Source organism: Lepisma saccharinum, chromosome 6 (assembly GCF_977018435.1).
Source record: "Lepisma saccharinum chromosome 6, izLepSacc3.1, whole genome shotgun sequence".
Lineage (NCBI taxonomy): Eukaryota > Metazoa > Arthropoda > Insecta > Zygentoma > Lepismatidae > Lepisma > Lepisma saccharinum.
In genome coordinates, this window is record NC_139234.1 from 38,303,127 (window position 1) to 38,327,887 (window position 24,761).

Genomic DNA, 24,761 nt, shown 5'->3' on the forward strand with positions numbered 1-24,761 from the left:
TTCTCTATAAGTGTGATCTATATTAAGAGTAGACACAGATTGATTATTATTTGACAATTTCAGATAGTATTTTCTCAATTGCAAACTCAAAGCAATTCTGATAATCAAAAATTGATTCATGGTTGTAAATTCTTTTAAATATACACATATATATGTTTGACAGTGTTATACATCTGAGATTATATATCCAATATATATGTTCATACTTCATAAATGTATAATGTAATATTTTCTTCATCATTGCAAAACATGATAATGATTTCTTAACTGATAACATATTGTTTATTTTGTTGGTTTGAAGGACAAAAGATACTGCTTTGTTTCACAACCATACCCATGAGGGTTGGTTGGTTGAGTTCTTCTCTTAGACTGTTGCTTAAGGGTGGTACAGTGAGTCACAGTACTTTATGCACAATTTTTCTTTAGTCAGATGTCAATGTAAAACTTTTCTCATTTTTCGTGCTTCTTTCCTTGAGTCTGAAACATTAGTTCAGGTATGAAGTATTCATCTGTAGAGTTTGCCTTAAGTTGATCTTCGTAATCCGACATTGGTCCTCATTCATATATCTTGATCCTTAGTTGTGATTAACGGTGGAAAAATTCAATATAACAAATATTCTTTGTTATGTGTATTTTGGGTGCAAAAAATGTATAATATAATGTGATAGCATGTGCATAATAGATTTTAATATTAAGATTTAGCTGTGGCTTAAAAACATTCACTAGAGCTCTAAGATTCCAAGAGTTGAATTGTAGGCTCCAATAGAAATAAACTTGACAAGAAGCAAAGACGTGTTGATCCAAGCTTAAGTCAAGTAGTAGGTTCCTTTAAAATGCTAGAATGCATTATGGCTCCAAAATGTGTTCACAAAGGGCAGAATAGGAAATTCGTGCCGTGACTCTGTGAGTTCAGGAACAACAGTTATTTATGATTTATAATTTTTGTGCGCACATCATAATTTATACATTTCTTGCATGAATTGATTTGTGATATAAGAAATCTTATTTTCGGCACTCCATAAATCTGAGGATGTTTGCTTCTCAATGCAGGGACTTAGATTTTTGTCTTGTTAGCTGATGTTACTAGATAAATGGATGAATTCCCAATGGGAAACTTAGTTGGATCATAGGTAACTTACTCTACATATAGAAAATTATAATTAATATTTTTTGGCTAAATAAAGATTAAGACAGAAATTATGCTCTCAGATTAAGAATGAAGTTCTGAATGGTGCTTCATTGGTTGATAATAAATAAAAATGTTATGTAGCTACATTGTTTTATGTAAAAATGGTTCATATGGAACTTCATTAGATAATTGTTGGTATGTAGAACTTGATTTTTTTTTTGTTTGTTTTTCAACATTATTATGTACTAAAAACTCACTATGTGTAGTTGCACTGTATTGGTTCATGATGAACATGTTCTTGTTCTATTGTTGGAAAACAAATATTCAGTTACACTCATTAAAAAAAAAATATTCAGTTATACTCAGATGATTATAATGGTAAACATGAAAACAGTTTGTAAATATAGAGGCATTATATTAATTATTATATTTCAAAAGTCTCAGTAGTGCTCAGATCTGTTGTTGTGGGTTCGTCCCTTGTTGAGCGCCAGTATGACAATAAAAATAATACATTGTCATAACAACATTTGAAAAAGGTTAGGCTAAGTTCAAAGTTCCACATTTGTGCAATATTTATAATAAGTTAGTCATAACAGTTATTTTTGACTGGCAATATGAAAAACAAACATCTTCAATCATATGTGTTCTTTCAGACAAGAAAGATATGATATATTCAAATTTATAATTAAATTTATTGAAATTGTGTACATTTGCATTGGCATCAAGGTTTATATACAAAGGTCAACTCTTTAAAATTGTTCAATGTATATTATGATGTCATTCTTGGTATTTTGTACCAACATTCAAAAAATGGTAATTGTAATCATGATATAAGTATATTGTAATATACATAGTAAAATAGCTGTAACAGAGCAAATATGTACATTTACAACACAAACATTCAAGCTGTTAAGCACTTATGGACAAAAATATAAAACAAAAACAATTGAAGATTGCACATACTAAAAAATCTGGCTTGAACTAGTTGCTCTAATACTGGTTGTCTGTGACTTTGTGGGAGCTGAAGGGGGAACAAAGATAAAGACAGATATATCAATATGGGATGGTTATATATTGGTATAATAATTGTTGCTTTTAAAGATTAAACTTGGCAACGTTATAATAAATTGGATGTTTAAGTTATATAGAAGCCTTTTATGACTTGAATGAACTTTGATCATGATATAATCTTATAAAGATTCGAAAGTTGTGGAATGACACTGATATGTATAAAAGATGCCATGTTGAATTTGAAGCAGTGAATAGGTATCTGTTTTCATCTTCCTTAACGGGCAGGCTTGTAAATGTTACAGTTCCTCAAATGAGTGCTTGGAAGAAGGTTGCATAGAGTGACACTTATATGTTCTACGTTTGGATGTGGTTTGGTCAGATGATGAATCTTGAAAACTGAAGCTCAGAATTGTGGATACAAAGACTTGCTTTATCCTGAAAGGAGATAACAAAGATATATTTTCTTCTTATGTATAGCATTGATATGTTATAAATGTTCTTGTAAACAAATGCATAATTTGATGCTCTTGTAATTTTTGTTGTTTCTAGTTTTTTTTTATCAATTTAATAATTATAAAGGTATTTATTATTGTTTGAACATAAACACTATTCATCAGTATATGTAAATTTAAATTTCCTTTTCAATATAGCACCATAGCTATCTATTGTGCTGATACTGAGTTTGAATTATACTGACTAACATGGTTAAAATACACATCAAAGTTGCCCCACAAATTTTGTAAGCATATTTGTTAATACTGAAAGAGCCTCCACTATGCCATTCACAAACTGCAGTACCAGGTTCCCCTCATTGTGCTAAATGAAACTCCCCGAGTGTTCCAGCTTTACAAGCATTATGAGACAGAAGAATTATTAATGATTGGCTATGCTCTTGAATTAACTTCTTTACAGCGAGCAACACAACACATTTCTACATGCCATTCTCAAAGTTAAACATACACAAAAACTCTATAATAGTAAGAGTTCAGGAATCTTTGAATGAGTTTATTCCTAGTGCATGATTTGGACATATTTTTCGATTCATGTAATGTTATTAGGCACAAAATTCTCTACAGCATTCTCTTTTTTATTAGATTTGACTGGAAATAAGTTTTAACTAACTAACTAATAAGTTTTAACTAACTAACTAACTAACTCCCTAGCCTTCTTAAACCCGAAGGTTCATGGCTGCAGCAACACAGGCCTTCCATCGTTCCCTATCTTGAGCAAGTTCTATATACTCTTTTCCATCCCTACCGATGTCCCTTAGGTCCATCTCAACGTTGTCTCTCCATCTTCGTCTTGGCCTTCCTACGGGTCTCTTACCATCTGGTTTCCCAACAAGAATCCTGTAAACTCCTCTCTCCTCTCCCATTCGTGCCACATGGCCTGCCCACCTAAGTCTTCTTGATTTAATTATTCTAATAATATCTGGACATGAATACAAATTATGTAGTTCTAAATTATGTAACCTTCTCCACTCACCTCTGTCCTCATCCCTTTTAGGTCCAAAGATTTTCCTAAGGATCTTATTTTCAAATACTCTCAATTTATGTTCCTCTTTCAATGTAAGGGACCAAGTTTCACATCCATATAATACTACAGGCAAAATCACTGTTTTGTATATTTTAACTTTTAGTTTCTTAGATATTAAACGAGAAGACAAAAGTTTATGAAGAGAGAAGTAACATGCATTTCCTGAATTAAGCCTACTTTTTATTTCCTCCTTAATATAATTTTCACTTGTTAATATTACTCCTAAGTATTTGAATTTGGAAACTGGTCCAAACGAGTTGTTATCAATAATTAGATTTTGATTATTACCTAACACTTGGTTTCGGCCTGTAAGCATAAATTTAGTTTTCTCTTTGTTAACTTCCAAACCTATCTCTTTAGCAGTTTTGAAAAATATTTTAGCATTATTCTTAATTGTATTCACATCATCCCCCAGTAAGTCTACATCATCTGCATATGCTAACAACTGAGTCACACCATTTAATTTTAGTCCTTCTTTAGTTTCTTTTACCTTCTTAACAGCATATTCTAAGGCAAAATTAAAGAGCAATGGAGATAATACATCTCCTTGTTTTAACCCATCATGAATTGTAAATTTGTCAGACATATTAATACCCACACGAATTTTACTTTCTGTTTCACTGGTGCATATTTTTATCATACTAACAAGCTTCTTAGGTATTCCAAACTCTACTAATATATTATATAATTTATCTCTTTTGACCGAATCATATGCTTTTTTGAAATCAATGAATAGCTGATGGACATTTTCATTATATTCCCACTTTTTTTTCAACTGTCTGTCTGATGTGAAAAATTTGATCTGTAGTTGATCTGTTACGTTTAAATCCACATTGATAATCACCTATAATTTCATTAGCATATGGGGTTAGTCTTGTTAAAAGAATGTTAGATAATATTTTATATGTTGTTGAGAGTAGAGAAATTCCACTGTAATTATTGCAGTTCATTTTATCACCTTTTTTAAACACAGGAACAATTATGGATTCTTTCCACTGTTGAGGGATTTCTTCTTTATTCCATATTAAACAAATTAATTTATGAATTTGGCATATTAATAAATTTCCACCATATTTAATTAACTCAGCTGGTATTAAATCAATGCCAGGTGCTTTGTTATTCTTTAGCCTTTTAATAGCATCTTTAACTTCAGTCAAGTTAGATTCTGGAACTAAAGGTTCTGCTGTGTGGACTTCATTTACTTCTGATTTATCTCCTACATGGACATTTAAAAGATCATTAAAGTAGTTCTTCCATCTATTTAGAATATCACTTGGGTCAGCTAGAAAATCGCCATCTTTATCTTTTATCAAGTTTACTTTAGGTTGCCACCCCTTTCTAAACTCATTTACACCTTTATATAAATCTCTGATATTTTTATTTTTGCTGTTTGATTCAATTTCGTTAATTTTGCTTTTCAAGTAATCTCTTTTTTTACTTCTAAATGTGCGGTTAACTTCTCGCTTTATTCTATTATAATTGTTTAGATTTGTATCATCAGAGTTATTTAACCACCTAAGTCTAGCCTGATTTCTTATTTCTATTAGATTATGACATTCATTATCAAACCATGGCTTACTTTTTCTCGGTTTATGGTATCCTATACTTTCTTTAGCTGCTGATTCTATTGCATTACGTATGTGCTCCCAATTCTTATTTACGTCTGTTTCATTTATATTTTCATCATCATTTAAATCCTGCAAAACATCAAATCTATTTGACAGTTTAATTTGGTAATCTTTCTTAATTCTTTCATCAGTAAACTTTCCTGTATCAAATTTTAGAACTTTTAGATTTTGTTGCTTATGATTTATTACTGAGAGTCTTTCTCTTAATTTAGCAATTACTAAATAATGGTCACTGGCACAGTCAGCACCTCTATGTGTACGAACGTCAATTATACTAGTATGCCTTCTCTTATCAATGAGAATATGATCTATCTGATTATGAGTTTTACCATCTGGAGAAGACCAGGTATATTTATGGATATCTTTATGTTTAAAAGTGGTACTTTTCACAATTAAATTCTTTGAGGTTGCAAAAGTAATCAATCTTATACCATTATCATTACTTAATTCATGAAGACTTTCTTTACCAATCGTGGGTTTAAATGTCTCTTCTTTGCCAATCTGTGCATTACAGTCACCTAACAGAATTTTCATATCATACTGAGAAAATTTATCAAAGACCTGTTCTAACTCTGTATAAAAATCATCTTTAGTATTATCATCTTTATCTTCCGTTGGTGCATGTATGTTTATTAAAATAATTTTACACCACCTACCCTGTAAAACTGCATATGATATCCTATCATTAATAAATTCTACTGTTTTAAGAGCCGAGATAATTCTATTATTTATGAAAAAGCCTGTTCCAAAATTATGATTTTCAGTATCACCATAGAAAAAAGTATAATTTTTAGTTTTACAATTCCCTTCTCCTGGCCACCTAACTTCCTGGACAGCTAATACATCTAATTTATACTTAACTATCTCATTAACTGTACACTGAAATGCCCCAGGCCGGTAAAGGCTCAGAACATTCCAAGTGCCTAATTTAATATCCTTATTCCTAACGTAGATCTTATCCTTAGTCCAGGGACCTCCCAAAGTAGTCCCCACCCGCAGATCCGAACGGGGGACTATTTTACCTCCGGAATATTTTACCTTGGGAACATCCATGGCCTTATATTGCTGTTTCTTGACATTTTTTTTTTACAGTGCAGAGTTGTCAGCTCTACGCCTAACCCCCAATATGAATGGAGGAACTACTACACAAGACAAACACATTAGACAGCACAATTACTACACAAGACGAACACAAACACATTAGACAGCACAACTACTACACAAGACACACACAAACACATCACAACTATAACATGATATAAACATAAACAAACTACACACCATAACTACTACACAATATAAACATAAACAAACTACACACCACAACTACTACACAAGACACACAAACAAATTAGACAGCACAACTACTATGCAAGACAAAACAAACATACTAGACAGCACAACTACTACACAAACATACTAGACAGCACAACTACAACACAAGACACATACATACACATCACTGATACTACACAAGACAAACAGAAATACATTAGACAACATAACTACTACATAAGATAAACACAAACACACTAGACAGCACAAATACTACACAAGACAATCCCAACCACACTAGACTAGATTTCAAATAAAATAAACAATTTATTATTTTCATTTCCCATGTTCACTCCCAATAAGCCTGTCTACACTGGTAGACATCCACATCTACATCTACATCTTAGTAATTAGGAATGAAATGATCGTTCTAGCACTTGTATAAAAATTTTATTTTTGAATGCACTACTTGTCTGTTATTCATTACCATTAAAATTATACTCAACTAGTATTTTGTTTTGATATCACTAAGTTTCGTTTTTTCTGCTTATCCCAAGTAGATGTCTTATGCAAAGTTTTAACTGTATTTAAAATATGTTGTTGCAAAATATGCAATAAGCAAATTGGTACTTCTAGGCATTCATAAAAATTAGATTCATGCGAAAATTGCATCTGTACAATGATAATATTGGAATATAGCAATTGGAACTTGGGCCATAACTTTTCACAATTTACTGAACATACCTGCAGTACACGATCCCAGCTAAATTCGTAATCACGCTGCCTCCTCTGCTTCAGGTCATTGACAATTACTGCAGAAATTCCCAAGATGTCAGTTACTTCTGGACCTACATCCCTTGTTGCTGTTTGGAAAAAAGGAAAAACAAATTCAAGAGGCATTTAGGATTCAATACGTGAAACATAATTCAGCTACTCTAGGACTCAAATAAAATTCAAGTATATTTCCAGGTTTTCAATGCAAATCTTCCAAAAATTCAAAAAGAAATATAATAGCAAATATTATAACAAAAATAAATTTTATTAACATTTTAAACTAGATGTGTATGAATAGTTCTTTTTATGAACAACCCCCCCCCCCTTCCCAGAGTCATCCACAATTAACATAGGAGTAATTGATGATTGATGACTCACCCCCTTACCTCCTTGTCATCCAAAATAAAACATTCACCTCAACTGTCATCTAAATGTTAGTGTTAGTGTTCACCAGTTTTGAAGTCCCCAAAGACTTTTAGTTAAAGCATGATTTATGCCTTGTAACAATACGATATATATTACATAAGTAAATACAATCACTTAATATTTCTTTTACGTACATTATAAACTTTGGAGGTTTTCCGGGCAATTCCAGGAGACTCGGTAATATTTTAATTTCATAATAAACAAATACAGTATTTAAAATATTGGAATTTAGTGAATACTTTTGAGAAATAATTTAACATATTATATCTTACAAGGTTGCGGTCATCCAGTTGATAGGATGCCTGACTGCCATTCCAGGTCAGGTTTGATTCCTCGAGAGTGTAATTTCAGGTGGGAATTTTCGCCAATGATGTCCCGGCATGGCTTTAAGGTTCACAAAGCCTTCAGAAAATGAGTACCTGGGACAGCCCTGGAGAGATACAGGTGACATCACCTCCACCCACACACACATACATATACTGTATATATTTTCCCTGAAGAACACTGACATTTCAAAAAAATGTTCTCGAGACCACAAAAACAAAATTCTTGATTTCAAGTAATTAGAATCAGAGTGGAAGGCTTAGAATGAATATGAATTCAGAAAATCATATATAAAACTCACATACTAGGAGAATCCATCTGCTTCTGTTTCATAATATCCTTGGCTTCGTCAAGAATGTCACTCAAGAAAACCACGCTGCCTTTCCTTGTACTCATGCCTTTGATTCTTCCAAACCTCACATGCCCAAGTTTACTAGCCCAGGGATAGTCCATCTTCGACAAAATATTGAATAATGCAATAAAATGGTTACTCTGTCCATTATCCACAACGTAAAACATTTTATCAAACAAGTACTTTTCCTGTCTGTCTACCGCTGCTGCTATATCACGAGTTAGATATAGTGTGGTGCCGTCACTCTTAACTACGGTAACATTCTGGTTCGGTTGCACTTGAATGATTTTCTTCCCATCTGCAGCACTGCTTAACAAGCCAATTCTCTCTAAACTGTTCAGGACTGACTTAATCTCTTTAGCCCTATACATAGATTCCCAGTGATACTCATTGAAACTAACACCTAACCTACTGTAAGTTCTTTCAAGCTCTTCAACTGTGTAATTTCTATAGAGTTTCCATCTTTCCAAACCATCCTCCGAACCTTCTTCCAGCTCCTTAAACACCTTCCTTGCCTTTTCTGCCAATTGTGGATTGCTTTCGGCTTCTTTGTTCGCAAGTACGTACGCTTCGAACAGAAGTTTTATTGGGTTCTTCCTAACCATTTCGTCAGTGTAGCCAGACATGTCCAATCCAACTTTCAACAGACCAAACTGAGTTCCCCAGTCACCAAGGTAGTTTAATTTCACTACCTTATGGCCTAATGCCTGGTTCAGGTTGGAAATAAAGTTGCCAATGATGGTAGACCTCAAATGTCCCATGTGAAATGGCTTTGCGATATTTGGAGAACTGAAATAGAATTAATTAGAATAGAAATAGAATTAGAAATTCTTTATTCCTGGGCAAAGTTCAGTCTGTGGCAGCTCTAGCACTAAGAATGAATTGATTTTTTACTTTTTTAAAATTTTATTTGCTTTTATGCCACTTTTGGCTAATTGCAAATATGAGAATAATTGATGATATTATGAAATTGATGAATGTACCCTCACAAATAACATGCATGTCCATGCCAGGATTTGAACCCGGGACCCCTGGCATTGCATGGTGTGCTAACCACTTTGTCACAGAGGTCCACAAGAATGAAATGTATAAGATGAAATAGCATTTCACAGAGATCAATTATTATTATTTCTAATCTTGTAAGAATAATGCATGTAAGATATGAGATATTGTAACAATTTCCTTCAATTTGGAAAATCGTATGTTGTTTATTGTCTATCCTACTAAGCTACATATATTACATTATGTTTAGCAGACCGAGATGTACTATTGTACAGTTATGGCTTTACAATATGAGCTGCACAAGCATAATATTATTTATCAAAATATGTGCACTGAAATCTACTGACTACATTTACTACACACAGTCAAATAAATATATATTCCTAGTCATAATTGATGTTCCTGGCATGATTTATATTTGTATTTTATTATTTAGTGTCACTTTTTGGCCACTTTTAGCTATCATGACAATGAGGATGAGTGATGAAAAGTGAAACTGATGAAGGAACACACATGGTGTATCCATGCCCAGGCTGGGATCTTCTAAATCTTCTAAACAGGAACTTATAACTAACTAATATAACTAAACAGCCACTATAAAATTCCTCTCAAAAATGGCTTTAAATGGTTTTTAAATATATATCTAAAAAAATTTTTTTGGTCATGGAACTAAAAAAGGTATAATTTTTCTTGCATGTACACATTGTTTTCATTGTAGAATTATTTCTCTTGTAGTCTAGTTATTAAAATATAATGTAACAGAAAACATCAAGAAACTCTGTGAAAGCAATGATGATTTTGAATTGTCTGATGATATTTGAGATTCATATTTTTTTTAAAAATGTGATCAAATTTTTTTTTAGCCGAAATGAAATAAAATTAAAACAGACTGTTTGGTTCACAGTTAACTTCCTACATTACAATGTAACATTGACAACATCCAATGTATAACTGATTCTTTTTTAAAGTTCTTAACCATTGTTATAACTGTCTCTTTATCAAACTAAAAATAAATGTCTGATGAAGGGAGCGTGTGTTCTCCTGAAACATCACAACGAAAAACTGTGTTTTTATGCTTGTACGAATAACCGTAGACTACAAGAGAAATAAAAAAGGCATTTTAGAGTAAATCATCAGCCTTCTTGTGGCATATATTATTGCACAAAATTATGAAACAAATATCAGAGTTCAGCCCACCCAGTGTTTTTCAAAACTTTGCACCACTGCGCGCACACACACACGCACACACATACATAAAATCTTGCTGAAATTAAATTGAACATCATAAATCTTGGAGCAGATACAAGAAAAGAAAAAAAAATTACCTGAAATCCACAACAACAGTTTCTGGGTTCATTGTAGCAAATATATCACTCCGTTTCCAGAAAGACTGTGGGCTCTGTAACACATTTTCAACAATGTCTTTAATAAATATATTCTTGTCAATCTGAAAAACTATATTCTGTGTACGTTTTTCAGATGTAGCACATGAATGGCAAACCTCATCTGCACGGAAACCCTGAAGGCATAAATCTGGAGAAATATCTGGAAACAATTTCCGAAGATTGGTCAGAGGAATGCAAAATTCAACACCTCTTCCATTGTTTCTGCTTCCAACTGATACAACTGAAGCTGATACGTCCGGAGAAAAATTCACATTGGTCCCACTCTTTGCAATGTCAAGAACCTACAAGAAAAGAATGAAAAATCAGAAAAAAATTAAAGACATATTTGGTCAACAAGTTAGATATAACTGTGGTATGCAATTTACGATTAAAAGATATTATTAAATCACCTCCTTGTCATGGATGTCTGCAGGATTTTTTCCAGGGAGGGGCAAGGAAGGTATTTTTTTCCATGGGGGGACAAACAAGGCACATTTTCCCCAAAAATATTGTTCTTCCCTAATAAACATTGCTTAAATTTGAATTTATGGTGTTCATGCAATAATTAACACATATTATTGTGGCCAAAATGAAATTATATGTGTGAAATATATAATTTTTGGTTGACCTTCCTTTTTCACGGGGTGGGGTGCATGCCCCCCCCCCCCTCTGGATGCCCATGCTCCTTGTCATTCTTCATAATGAACATTAAAAAAATTGGAAGTATTGTGCATGAGTGTCCTGTAGGATTCCTGTATTGGTATTGAGGTCTGATTATACACATATAACACAAAGATATAAGTAATTCTCATGGCATTTTTTTTATTTTTTTGCATTGCTCAAATATTCTCAATTTTGAGATACTGTGCTCTATGAGAAAAAGGTAAGCTGCAACCAAAGAACACTCACACCAACAACTAATCTAAGGAAAATTATATTGAAAGTAACGCTTTTTTGATAACTAAACTTCTCAGATAGATTAACCACCACACATTAATCCTAACATCCAGCGGCGTATACTCTGGGTCATCTAGGTAATCGCAGATGACCCGGCTGTATTTCTTTCTTTTTTTAAAAAATATATATATATACATTTCTTCGCAATATTCTTCCAAACCAATTTCGATGCATACATTTCTTTGCTTCAAGCGCGCCGCGAATGCTTCCAACCGTTTGCCGCTGAATGTCCGGGAACCTTTCTCCAGCCGGTGGAATGACGTTAGGGAATCTCACCCTGACGTCATTCCACCCGCTTCTTTTACAACCCTTGGCGAGAAGAGAAAGAAAAGAGGGGGGAGGAAACTCTGCTTCTCAGGCGTGCCGATTCCGTGGCCAGGGTAAGCTCCTTCTGGTGAGAGTCCACCGGTCTCAACCCCTAGAGTTTGCCTTTCCTTCCGCTGGCGACCATTGACCTCCTACAACCCTCCTCCACAATTCTCTCCCGAAGGCTATGTCGTCGCTAAACACAGAAACTGTGTTTTTTATGGCAGGGACATTTCTCAGGAACGGGAATTTTGGGTTCACAAATTGCCTTCTGTAAGGGAAATAGGGAAAACATACCCGGTAAAGTGCGAAGAACAGGAAAATATGAATAACATAGGCAAACCAATTCTACGCTAATTTTCACTATACATTTACTTCTGTCTTGCTGATGTCTGTTACAAAAGGAAAAAGCTTAAATATTGAAGATGAAGCAAACTAAATTAAAATTCAAAACTTAAGCAATTAATGCACCTATAAGCTGACTCCCCCCATTCTTGTATTTGCAAAAATAGTGATTGTTTCTTCTCTCTAATCTTCAAAAGCAGGGAGAGTACTTCCTTCACGGAACTGAATATTTTTTAAAGGTAAAAAAGGTAAAGTGCTCCCCTGCGCATAGCACCACGACATGAAGGCGTATAGGGGGTGTGGGGGTAACGCCCCACACTTTCTTGATCCGGTCGTGAGTGGAGATGATGTGATCAGCATCACGCCCCTGACCGCCTTTACCCCCCAGAGTTTCCCCCAGGTACCCATGTTATTCGACGCTGGGTGGGCGCCGGGGCCGCTTCCATCGTTAGAAAAGTTCCCGGATTTGAACCGCCGGGGATCGAACCCGGGACCTTTAGCATGGTAGTCAGACGCGTCACCGATTGAGCCACCGCGGCCACACGAATATTTTTTAAAGGAAAATATATAAATAAATTACATATATTTTAGTTTATTTAAGTTCCTATTCCACCTTTTTAGATTAATAGTGATGAAGATGAACGACTAAAACATATAAGGAACAAACACATCAGGCACGTAGCCAGGTGGAGGACTCGGGGAGCTGAAATCCCCTCCCCGAAATCATTCATATATCTAATTTAAAAAGTGTATAGTGGTAATTAATTTTACTTCATTTGCAGATTAAACACCTTGCATAATACGTTGTAATTATCTGAGATTTATCTTCAGAACTTCTACCCCCACTTTTTCAACTTTATGATGCGGCTGGTAATAAGGGATGAGTACCCTCTTCTCCACCCCACCCCAAAATAAATTTCTGGCTCAGGCCTGCACTGATTCGAACTTTTAAAACCTGTCATTGCAGGGAATTTGGAGCTCGGAAAGGGATTTTTTTTTATCATTCATAGGGAATTTCATTCTGAGTCCTGGAGTAAGTTGAATTTTGCACTTAAATTAATAATGAGGGTTTCTATTTCACTAGTGCATGTCTTTCATTTTATATTTCACAGTTTGTTTGTTTTTATTTTGCTTTATAATACTGTCTTGTTTTATTATTTGAAATTCTACACGTATATTAAACTGCAATAATGAGAATTAATTGATTGTGGTCGCCACAATAAGACAAAAATTCCCACAAAATATTCCTAAATCCCATATGGATCCTGATATAAAATGCACGGAAACATTTATTAGTTTGATGATCAAGGGTCGGAGATTACCCACTCGTTAGAACCAGCATACGCCACTGCTAACATCATTGTTTCTGTAAAGCATGGAGAGTTTTGTTCATTGTTTCCGATGTAGCTTCACATTTTTATCAAAACTTCGCCCATTAAAAGTCCAATTCTGTTATTTTGTGGAAGACACAGCCAGGTCATTTAAAGTGGTGTTTGATTTTTCATTATTACGAACACTTTGCAGTTGTACAATTCTATTAATGGTTTTTCAGATATTTAATGTTCTTATGTACAGCATTACATTTACAAAATTCCTTTTCATAAATGAAACAGAAGGACATAAAAGCAGCTATTCAAAATTCATACTGGAAAAATTGATGAAATATTTTTATATATATATATATATATATATAAAAATCAAAGAAGGTAAAAGGAAACACTCACCGGACATTGGAAAAATTCAAAATTTTCGCTAATTTCATAGCATCATCGGTGTGAGGAGAAATAGACGGAACCGGAAGTTGGGCATCCGGCATCCTCACACCGATGATGCTATGAAATTAGCGAAAATTTTGAATTTTTCCAATGTCCGGTGAGTGTTTCCTTTTACCTTCTTTGATTTTTACTTAGCCCTTTTGGCCCTCCTTGCTTTTATCCATATATATATATATATATATATTCTTTCAATATTTCTGTGGCCTGGCAAAAGGCTGGTGACTGGTCGTACCCCTTCGAAAATTCCAACTTTTTTCTTTCGATTTTTAAGGTGCCTGAAAGTAATTTTAACATGTGGAAACCACAAATAATCGAGATATTTATTCTCTAAATGTGACAATGGCACGTCCAATTCTTCACAACCTGGACCACTTTCGACACTCATTTGAAGAATTTTTCGTCATGCACGCAAGAAATAAACAGTGGATATAGAAGAATAACGTGTAATTTCCATCACCATGAAAAAAGGTGTAATATTTTTAAAATGACGTCTGCTACACTTCACACATTTCTTGTTCTTGGCAACTCATGAATGTATATGCAGGCTCTTTATTGAAGAAATCGTAAATTTGAAATATCATAGAACAACGCGACAAACATGTTTGATAGCACACTTTCCACTCGTGACGTTCACTTCAACGATATTTATGTTAAGAGAATCAAACCTAACAGGCCTAACCTAACAACGTAGACATTCCTTGTGTGCATGATGTCATAAATCATACCTCATAAACAGGGCTCGAAAAATCCCGGTTGCCATGGCAACTAAACTTTTCAGCCTGGCGACTGTAATCTTTTTGCTGTATTATGTATGAAATTTTGAAGATTCTTTATTTCCGTGGGCAAGGTTTAGCCTGAGGCTGTTCTGCCACCTAACCCGTGTCATGGAGTATGGCCAATATTTAAGCACATGTTGCATGTGTCTGTTGACAAAATTTTGACCTGCTAGTGTTGCCATTTATGGAGGATATGTACCAAAAATGGCACTTTTTCACCACTCAACCCATAAAATCGCCAGTCAAAAATCTATCAAATGCTGCACATGATCAATATTGGTCGCAAATGACAGATTGACATGGCATCCAACATCTAATTATAACCCTTTCATAATTTCTTACATATTTTTCTCACTCAAAAATGCATTTCTGGAAAAATGTTAACACTGCCTTTCGCCAGTTATTAATTTATCTAATTTTCTGTGTGGCGTAAACTGATAATTTTTTAGCATTGAAAAATATCTCAATGGATGAGGCTTTATAATGCAGAAAACCCAGTGTAAATATCTCTTACGCTTTTCAAGATATACATTTTCAAAGTTTGGGTTGCACGACTTTTGAAACACCGTAGCATGCACAATTGCTAGTAGGTGGTTTCCTGGTGCCTGATATTCAGAGCTGGTGCCTAGCTCTGAAGATTTTTCGAGCACTGCTCATAATATAGTCAATTACTCGCTTAAAACGCATGCTAAAAACAAGAAACATTCAGATGAATAACAAGCTTTCCAACAAACTAAAAAATTTCAAGTTTCTCGCAGGGGTATAGAGGGTCACTCACCATCACCCCCGGCGGAACCCCCTTGAGATGCCAGAACCTCCCTGTGATATGGGGCCTGAGGAGCCATTACTTACACTACATGAGGATGTGTACTGTGAGAAGGAAGATAATGGATAATGTTTCATAGTGCAAAGTGTAAGAGCACAGGGAAATGAAAACGTGAATGATTCTACAGAGTACACAGGAGTTTGAAAAGTGTGAGATGTCGGAGACAATGATAAACATATCAATGCAGGCAGCAATGATAAGTGACAAGATGAAGCAAAAAAAAAAACTCCAGTTTGTCAACTGAAAGTACGGATTCCCAAGGATGAAAAATGTAATAGACCTTTTAGTACCAAATACTATTATTTTTCTCGTTTGAATTTCACAGAAAGTGCTACATTTGCTCACTGAACAACTACAAGAAAAAGCCAAAAAAACATGCAATGAAGTATGAATCATAAATATCATGTTGGTTGATCAGATAATGAACATCAAATCAAGTATGTTCCGGAAATGAAAATAAAGGGTAAAATGGCAAAATTTTTGTTTGTTACCAAAAGCTATCAGTTTGCTTGATTTGTGCACTATAATTCAGTTGTATCTAATGCTACCTGCAACTTTTTGAGAAATAAAATGAGAGAATCATCATACAGATACAAGGCTGAATCTCGCTCTGTTGTAAATAAAAGACTTTTCAATTCAATTCAAATTCCTTGAGCATGTCACTGAAAGATACCTTACAAGCCTCTACATGGCTGCGTTTATAGGTATCGTTTGATTCATGCGCCACTTGACACATTCAACCCTGCAACCATGTTGTGGAAAATGCAAGATGTGTATGTACATTTATTGATGACGGTTTATTTTAGATTTGATTCATTTCACCCATAACACCCATTTCATTAGGCCGAGGGTGTTAATTTGCACTGCTAGGTTAGGAGTGTTATGCTTGGTGCCATGTACTTTTGTATGTGTATGTGCCCTTTTTGTTCAATTTTGGGTTGTGCACATGAACAGTTTTTATGAATAAATAATTATTTCATATATAGAGTTAGTAATTGGCCCAGGTTTCACTGTTTATCATCATTCCATTATTCTGCAGCGTATTATCTTTCCTTCTATGAATGAATCATACCTTGTCGATAGGAAGCATGGATATTTGGGTAAGGTACTTTTAGGTCTTTTTTTTTTCTAAAAAAAAATGCACTTTTCGGAACTCCAAACAGTGGTTATTACTGTTCACCAAGGTTCAAATTTACTGTAACCATCATTTCTACAATTCTGTAATACTTCGTCTTTCTCCCATGAAACTTTGAAGAAATCGTTAAACATTCGGAAGCATTACCTTTATTGGTATAAATTTACAATACCGGAAGTATCTCTGATTACTTTAAAATTACGCATACTCACTAATTTCGGCCTCGTAATAAAGATTCTGCAGTTAAAAATTGGCGGTCACTTCCAGAAATTGCAAAATTACATGAACATATTAATATTAATATTAATATTGTTGATACACTATTATGGTAGCCATGTCTGATGATGTGAACAAGTGAGTTCGCTATTTGAGAAAATGGGGTCTTGCATAAGGTGGAAAAAATGTTTGCCCCACAAACCATTCACGGTAAGGTTAGGTTAGGCAAGCATAGTAAAAATTAAGGGTCATCATAAACATAGTTTTGAAACGCTAATCATTGCAAAAACTAGTTGTTTTCTTCATAAATCAAGGGTGTTTACTCCGTTGACGAACCCACTTATTTTGCAATTTCTAGACGTGACCGCCAAATTTTAACTCCAGATTCGTGATTAGGAGGCCAAAATTAGTGAGTATGCCGTTCTTTCTCTCTATCGTTTTTTTTTTTGTCAATTCATCAGATATTTATTGCCGACTTAGCACAAATGTCTATCAAATACTAGAGGGATGGGGTATCTTATGTTTAGATTTTTTAAAATTAAATTCTTATAATTGGTAAGAAATGTACCATATTCAGGTTGGAAGAATATACACCTAAAAAAAATCTGGTGGGAATTAGTCCTTCGTGAATGTAATGCTTGAAGTCGAACTTTACTATTTTGGTGACCCACTTATCCACTCAAAACAAGGTCACCAACATATACATCGATTGATTGAGTTTGTGTTTTAAGTGCATTTTATGCACATTAAGGCTAATCGAGACTGGACCTACAGTTTAAAGTGGGATCCGAACCAGTATCTTTCTCCACGGGGTTTCGAACCCGGACACCTTGATTACATCTTCATTTCCACTGCGCCATCGGGGAGACACACAAACATGCACATTATATTAGCTACATACATTGTTATTCACTTATTATTGGTATGTTGCAATAATAAACACAATCGGCTTACTTTTGAAAAAATTAAACGTTTTATTCTTGATGTCATATTCAACAATCGCCGATACACAACGTTTTTAACACACTTTTCAAGAATTGACTTCTGCTGGTTTCAGTGTTGCCTTCATTTCCGTTCTAAGAATTAGACCCATTTCCGTTCCAAGAGCCAGAATCCCCTATCCATTCACGGGATCTACGTTTCTCGTCATATTGATCAGTTTTCTTTGCTTTGCATGTTAACCCAGTTTCGCGCGAGTACAGGCAAGATGAAAGATTCGTTGCGCAAATTATCCTGCAATTTTACTTTCTATGCACTTTCACCGTGTTTCTTTCTTTCTTTCTTTCGGTTGAACCTCACTTCTAGGTAGAACTGACCTCCAAAGGGAGGGGGGGGGGGGGCGAGGTGCTCACGGGTTATCGGGTAGGCTTTGTAAACCAAGTCCATTTTTCAAAAGTTTAATAGTATTAAATGAAGGTAAATTACGTGTGTCGGGGGTCATTAAGTTAATTTCAAATATAAAATTTAGAGATACCATACAAATACTAGTTTTATATATATATATATATATATACCAGGTGGTTATAATTAAAGTGACGGTGTTCAGAGTGGTAGAGGCAACGCGTTTTCGGAACATCTCTGAGTTCTGTCGCTTCGCTAGTCAGCGAGCCTAAAATGGTCTTCTTCCTTCTGACGGCGTAGCAGGTTGCGCAGAACGACATGCTCAGAAATCATTCGTGAAAGTGATACCGAGGTGCGAGGATCTGGTGCTAGACTTGAGCGTGCTGCTGAGTGTATGGAAGTGCGATTTCGTAGTGTGTTCCTCACATAAAATATGCCTCCTGTTCATTCCAAAGTTTATCGTAGAACGCTTAGGGGACAAACGCGTGAAGTTGTGGCAAACGTCTTGCAATTCATGCAAGAAGAGGCTGACCAAAATGTTTTAAAGTTGCCTCTTAAAAAAGTCATTGACCGTGTTTGTGCTGCGACAGGTGTATCTTTAAGTACGGTAAAATCAATTAAGAAGGAAAGTTCGGCGGTTCGTGCTGGATCATCGTCATCATACAGTACGCCCCGTAGAAATAAAAATCGTCCGCGGCCGTGTACAGATATAGATGATTTTGACATGTGCGTTGTTCGGAGAACAATTAATGAATTTTACACCGTAGACAGGCAAGTCCCAACAGTAAAATCTGTGCTTGCAAAATTAAGGAAAACCATCGGATATAAAGGGCAGGCAACCAGTTTATTGAAGATCTTCAAAAAACTTGGGTTTAGGTGGAAGAAAGTGGAAACTAATAGACGTGTGCTTATTGAGAGGAATGACATTCGGAATGCAAGGATTGCTTATTTACGGGCCATCAGTAGATATCGTCGGGAAGGCCGTCCTATTGTATACACCGATGAAACATACATTCATAGTTCCCACACAACCACTAAAACATGGTGCGACGATAGTCTCGAGGGCCTGAAATCTCCAATATCCAAAGGGCAACGTCTCATTATTGTCCATGCAGGCAGCGATAAGGGGTTCATCCCTAACGCCCTTCTGATATTTAAATCCAATCAGAAAACTGGAGACTACCACTCGGAGATGAATTCCAGTAATTACATGCGGTGGATAAGAGAAATGGTCATTCCAAATTTACCCTCAAATTCCGTCTTCGTAATCGACAACGCATCCTACCACTATATTCAGAAAGAAAGATGCCCTTCGTCTAACACCAAGAAAAAGGAAATGCAATAGTGGCTATTAAAAAACAATATACCATTTACGGACGATATGTTCAAGCCTTATAAAACTGCACAAACCGAAGATGAAATCCTACATTTTAGATGAACTGATGAATGAACATGGCCACACAGTCCTTCGCTTGCCTGCATATCATCCCGATTTAAATGCTATAAAGAAAATTTGGGGCATTTCTAAACAATGGGTTGCAAATCGCAATGTGACTTTCAAATTAAATGATGTGTGGGAACTTTGTAAGGAAGCGTTTTCGGTGATTGGAGAGGAGGAATGGGAGTCATGTTGCAGCAATGTTAGAAAAACTGAGGAACAATACATTCGGACGGAGGGTTTGCTGGAACCAGAAATAGAGCGTCTGGCTTTCAGGGTTGGCGACAGTAGCAGCAGTGCGGACGATTCATTGTCGAGTGCAGAAGATTCTTGTTGCGAAATGTCCGATTCAGGTTCTGAACTTGAAGGCATAGAAGACCTGGAATAAATCATTGGTTTCTTCATTTGATCGTATTTGCAGTATTTACAACACATAAGGTAAGCTTATTGTATTGTTTTCGCTAGTGAGCTTTTGTTGTTCTACAATTCTGCATTGAGACATTGTTACCCACTGTTTTTTTGTTCACTTGCAACGCTGCTTGAGAATTGTAAACACGCGCCAACAGTCGCGCGTTGCAACTCCCTCACCAGCTGATTCGGTTTCTGTGCGACTCGCTTTCAACTTGCGCATAAGAACACCTCAGAGATGTTCCGAAAACGCGTTGCCTCTACAGCACGGGCTGTCAAGGTACCTTTATAAGGTATGCCATTCCCGAGGTTCCGAGATTTTCTCCCATGATCCTGTGCGCGCTATGACGTCATTAAGAGGACAGAATGGAACTTACTTCGTTATCGTATACGGAAGCTTGAGATAAATGGGTCGATTATTTACTTATACACACTTTTTCTTGAATGCCGGTAGAATGAGAACAAATCAACCTGTTTGTGCTCTTGCCACGTGCAATAATAATAGTAGAAAATCGCCTGGAATAAAGTGATCATCGCTTCCCAAAAAGTTGCTGTAGCAGGATTGATTCAATTTGTTCCTCCAAATTTCGGACTTACTCAGTGGTGCAACCACAGGGGAGGGCAGGGGCATTGTCCCCCAACCTTCGACGGAAGTCAATTCTAGGGGGGGAGGGCAAACATTGATGGCCAAAGGCACCTGCAGGGGGCACAGAGGAGAAATTGCCCCCTTCTATTTCAAATTTTATACAAATAAAAATACATTTCGTAAAATTTTCTTGCTCGCTTTGCTTGCAGTGCCAGCTTTTCTCAGTTTCGTCAAGTTCAGAGACGTAGCTAGGGGGCGTTGGGAGTCGGCCATGGGCGCCAAATAATCTAATTTTAAAAAAAAATGTGAAAAAGAGAATGCCTTGGCGCCATGTGATGTTATCTGTTCCTTATTAAATAAATATTGTTTTAAATTGCAAAAATTGGATCAAAAAATTTTCTTTCTCGCTTCGCTCGCAATATAATTGTTTTTTGTAATGTGATGTATTTAAATAATATGTTTTGTCTATATGTAATGAAAAAAACTTTGAATACGTACATAATTTAGTGTTAGCATCTTGCATATGTATTTTCTTATTTTATGTCGCTCCATGTTGCATATGTGTAAAACATATGAAAGTTATACATGTTATATGTACAAAAAAAATATCTTCGGCATGCACTTATCATTAATTTTCTGCAATTCAAAAATACAGTTTGTATGCTTGTTTTCAATTATTAGCTAATGTAAAATTTCTGGTGTTGAAAAAATATTTCAAATCGTATGTTCCAAATAAATACTTTAGCACAGACATCTACCTCCCTTGTGCGTAATTTATGAGGATCAGTGGCGGAGCGTGACCTTTCCAACAGTGTAAGCCTAGCATGACGAAGGCTATTTCCCGTTGTGCTTATTTTTAGGCTGACATGGTTAGTGATTTATCCACACACATCGACCCCCGCCCCCCCCCCCAATTTTTCAGAACACTTCCCTGGAATTTTTCACCAAATTAAAAATTCTGGATATCTGATAATTAAGTCAGTGTTATTCCTATCACAATGAGTAACGTAACGATAAAAAATATGCAAAGTTAGATAAAATTAATAATAATAATAATAAAAAAAACGAAAACAGAAGGAAACAGAAAAGTGCTGAATACTTTTCACAACCGCATAACCAAGTATCAGCTCCGTATCATTAATCGCAAAATCGGCGCACTTTATTTTTCGTTTCTGTTACTATGTCTGCTAGAGAAGGAAGGGGTGGGCCTACCTATATCCACAAGTTTCTTCTTGGCAGCAAAATCCTTGCTGGACAACGGCGTCTTCAACAAGTTCTCCACCCCACCGCACAATCACACTCATTTTATTCCATAATGCACTTCACTACTGTATCACACCACAGCACAGGGACGACAGTCCGCTTTTCAATAGATGGAATTCGCAAAAGCAATATCTCGAGACTTTAACAAACACACAGCAAGAAGGGGAAAACAAAAAGAAACCAGATCCAAAATCGGTCACTGCTCAAAGCAGTGATCTTTCGGACTGTGAGGGGAATATCCCTTTCGGATATAAATAAATTCCCTCTCTTGCCTTAAAATTCCCTATATTTAGTAAAAAAAAAATACAATATAAAATATAAAAGAAATGCTCACAAATTGTAGGGATATATCCAGAAATTTCTATCAAAGGACATGTAAGTGTTTTCTTAGGATAGTGTAAAAGCAAATCTAGCACCTAAAAGATCAGAAACAGGCTTTTCGTACGTTGTTCGAAGAGTGTTTGAATCACGGACTATGTAATTAATAATATTTGGTTCACATTTGACATGAAATTTGTAAAATTGGTTCAATCTTCAGTTTTCATTAACATTTATTTATTTATTTACTTATTTATTTCACTTTTTAGCTCAATTATTACCAGCTGAGTTCATACATAAACGGAAAACAGAGTCTTAATATGTCTAATGTTTATGCTCTCCTACAAGCGAAAAAGAGAAACAACAAGAATTTAGCACATCAATGTGTATCTAGTTTTTACGTATCCCGCTCATTTCTAGGTTTCCCCTTTTTCCCCTTCCTGTTAGTTTCTTGCTTCAGAATTCCCTGTTCCTGGAAAAAAAAACCTCCTTGAAGCACCACCGGCTCAAATTTCCTTTGCCGTCAACCATTCATACCCGACAACGCTGGAGCCCCTCCTCTTGCAGGACCTGTGTCTCGCTGCCGCGTATTCAGTGAAGCCAACCCAAGCATAATGGTGCTAAATCTCGCACAAGTTTAAAAAGTCGTTTGTAAGTTGGAGATATAAATAAAACAACAGGGCCGCTTTTCGTTGTGGTTGAATTTTCTCAAACTTTTCACATAACGTGGAACCCATGTCGTTGGTTGAACCATTCAAATTTATATTTGTTTTTGTTATAAATTAATATTTATAATATGAAAATCCCAGAACAATTTAGTAGTATGTAGCATAATTTCGGAGTTTAAACGACACCATGGATGTCCAGAAGGGGCAAGGGGAGGAGGCACTTCCTGAAAAATGAATGTCAACCATTTTCACACATATAATTTCATTTCAGTCACATCAAATTGTTAATTATTGTAAGGGCGTTGCAGAAAAATGTTAACTTCAAATTGAATTAGTATATTTTGAGAAGGGAAATATACCTAGTTTACCCTAAGCCCTGAAAAAATACTTTGCTTAATCCTCCCTGGTGAAAAGAAATACTGCGGTCGTCCATGAACAACACTTTTTCTAAACATGAGGTTTGCAACGCTGCTGTAAGCCTCTGCCCGTAGGTTTACACACCTAGGGTTTCGACGCGCTCTTCTCCATATATTCCCTGTTCTTCTCCTTCCAGATACGGTGGGCGACGGTAGGCACTGCTCCTTCGCGGTCAGAAATTTGTAAGGCAACATTCAGACGGCTTACAACTTTCCCCAAGCAAAAGGCGGGAGTTCTCATGTGCCATCTGGTGTGAAGTGTTGCAATCTAACAAACAGGATCTCGAAGACTGGTATCAGGCCGAGATGAATTTACGAATTTTGCCATATAATTACATACATTTTACTAGAATTAATAAAGTGTAAGCCCGGCTTACACGGCTTACATGGACGCTCCGCGCCTGATGAGGATAATAACGTCTTTGATACTACTACTACTACCACTAGTAATAATAATGCCATTATTAATATTATTATTACTATTATTATTATTGGTACGTTTATCCTGGTACTTTCTCCCTCCAGATAAAAATTTGTGGTTGCGCCTCCGGCCTTATCTTCCACACTCGCCTTCCATATCATCACGTATGCAACTTTCAAAAACCTTTACACAATCGGAACTCAGTTTCTAAGTATTGCTTCATGTAAATAATGACCAAAGAAGCTATTCAATCAGGCCCGTAGCCAGGAATTCTTTGGGGGGGGGGGAAGGGGCGAAGTCAATCCTAGAGGGGGCAAATTTTTAATATATTGTGTCGCATTGACACATATTATGGTAGGGTAAACAGAGGCACTTGCCCTCCTCCCCCAAGAGCTATAAGTAAGAGAAAAGGGATAGTATCTTGAAACTGCAACGAACAAAAAAAAAAAAAACTTCGAGCAACATCAAATAGCAATATTTCGATAATGACCTTTCCAGGTTGCCAAAGAATATAAAGTTTAACATAAATAGGCTAGTAGGGACTGTACCTACTGGATATTGTAATTGATTGATTTGGTGTTTTAAGTCCACTTTATGCACACTAAGGCTAATTGGAACTGGACCTACATTTTAAAGTGGGATCCGAACCATTAGCCTTACTGTTCATAAAGTAGACTTAAGAAACCAACTCAAACCAAACCTAGCTGTGTTATTAGTAAAACAC

The 24,761-nt window shown here is 35.6% G+C and overlaps 1 protein-coding gene across 2 annotated transcripts in view; it reads right to left on the reverse strand.

The window, feature by feature from the left end:
• Nucleotides 1–18,257, reverse strand: part of ArgRS-m (arginyl-tRNA synthetase, mitochondrial) — a 31,806-nt gene extending 13,549 nt beyond the window's left edge. The window contains exons 1-5 of one of the 2 annotated variants that reach the window (XM_083124658.1): nucleotides 18,133–18,257; nucleotides 10,783–11,144; nucleotides 8,409–9,244; nucleotides 7,324–7,442; nucleotides 2,474–2,575 (exon numbers count right to left, since the gene is read on the reverse strand). In XM_083124658.1, the coding sequence (XP_082980784.1) occupies nucleotides 2,516–2,575; nucleotides 7,324–7,442; nucleotides 8,409–9,244; nucleotides 10,783–11,144; nucleotides 18,133–18,168 (1,413 nt within the window). In that variant the 5' untranslated portion in view covers nucleotides 18,169–18,257 and the 3' untranslated portion in view covers nucleotides 2,474–2,515. Of the gene's footprint in view, nucleotides 1–2,473; nucleotides 2,576–7,323; nucleotides 7,443–8,408; nucleotides 9,245–10,782; nucleotides 11,145–18,132 lie in introns of those variants that run through there. The other variant, XM_083124657.1, reaches the window with a different exon arrangement.
• Between the last annotated feature and the right edge of the window lie 6,504 nt (nucleotides 18,258–24,761).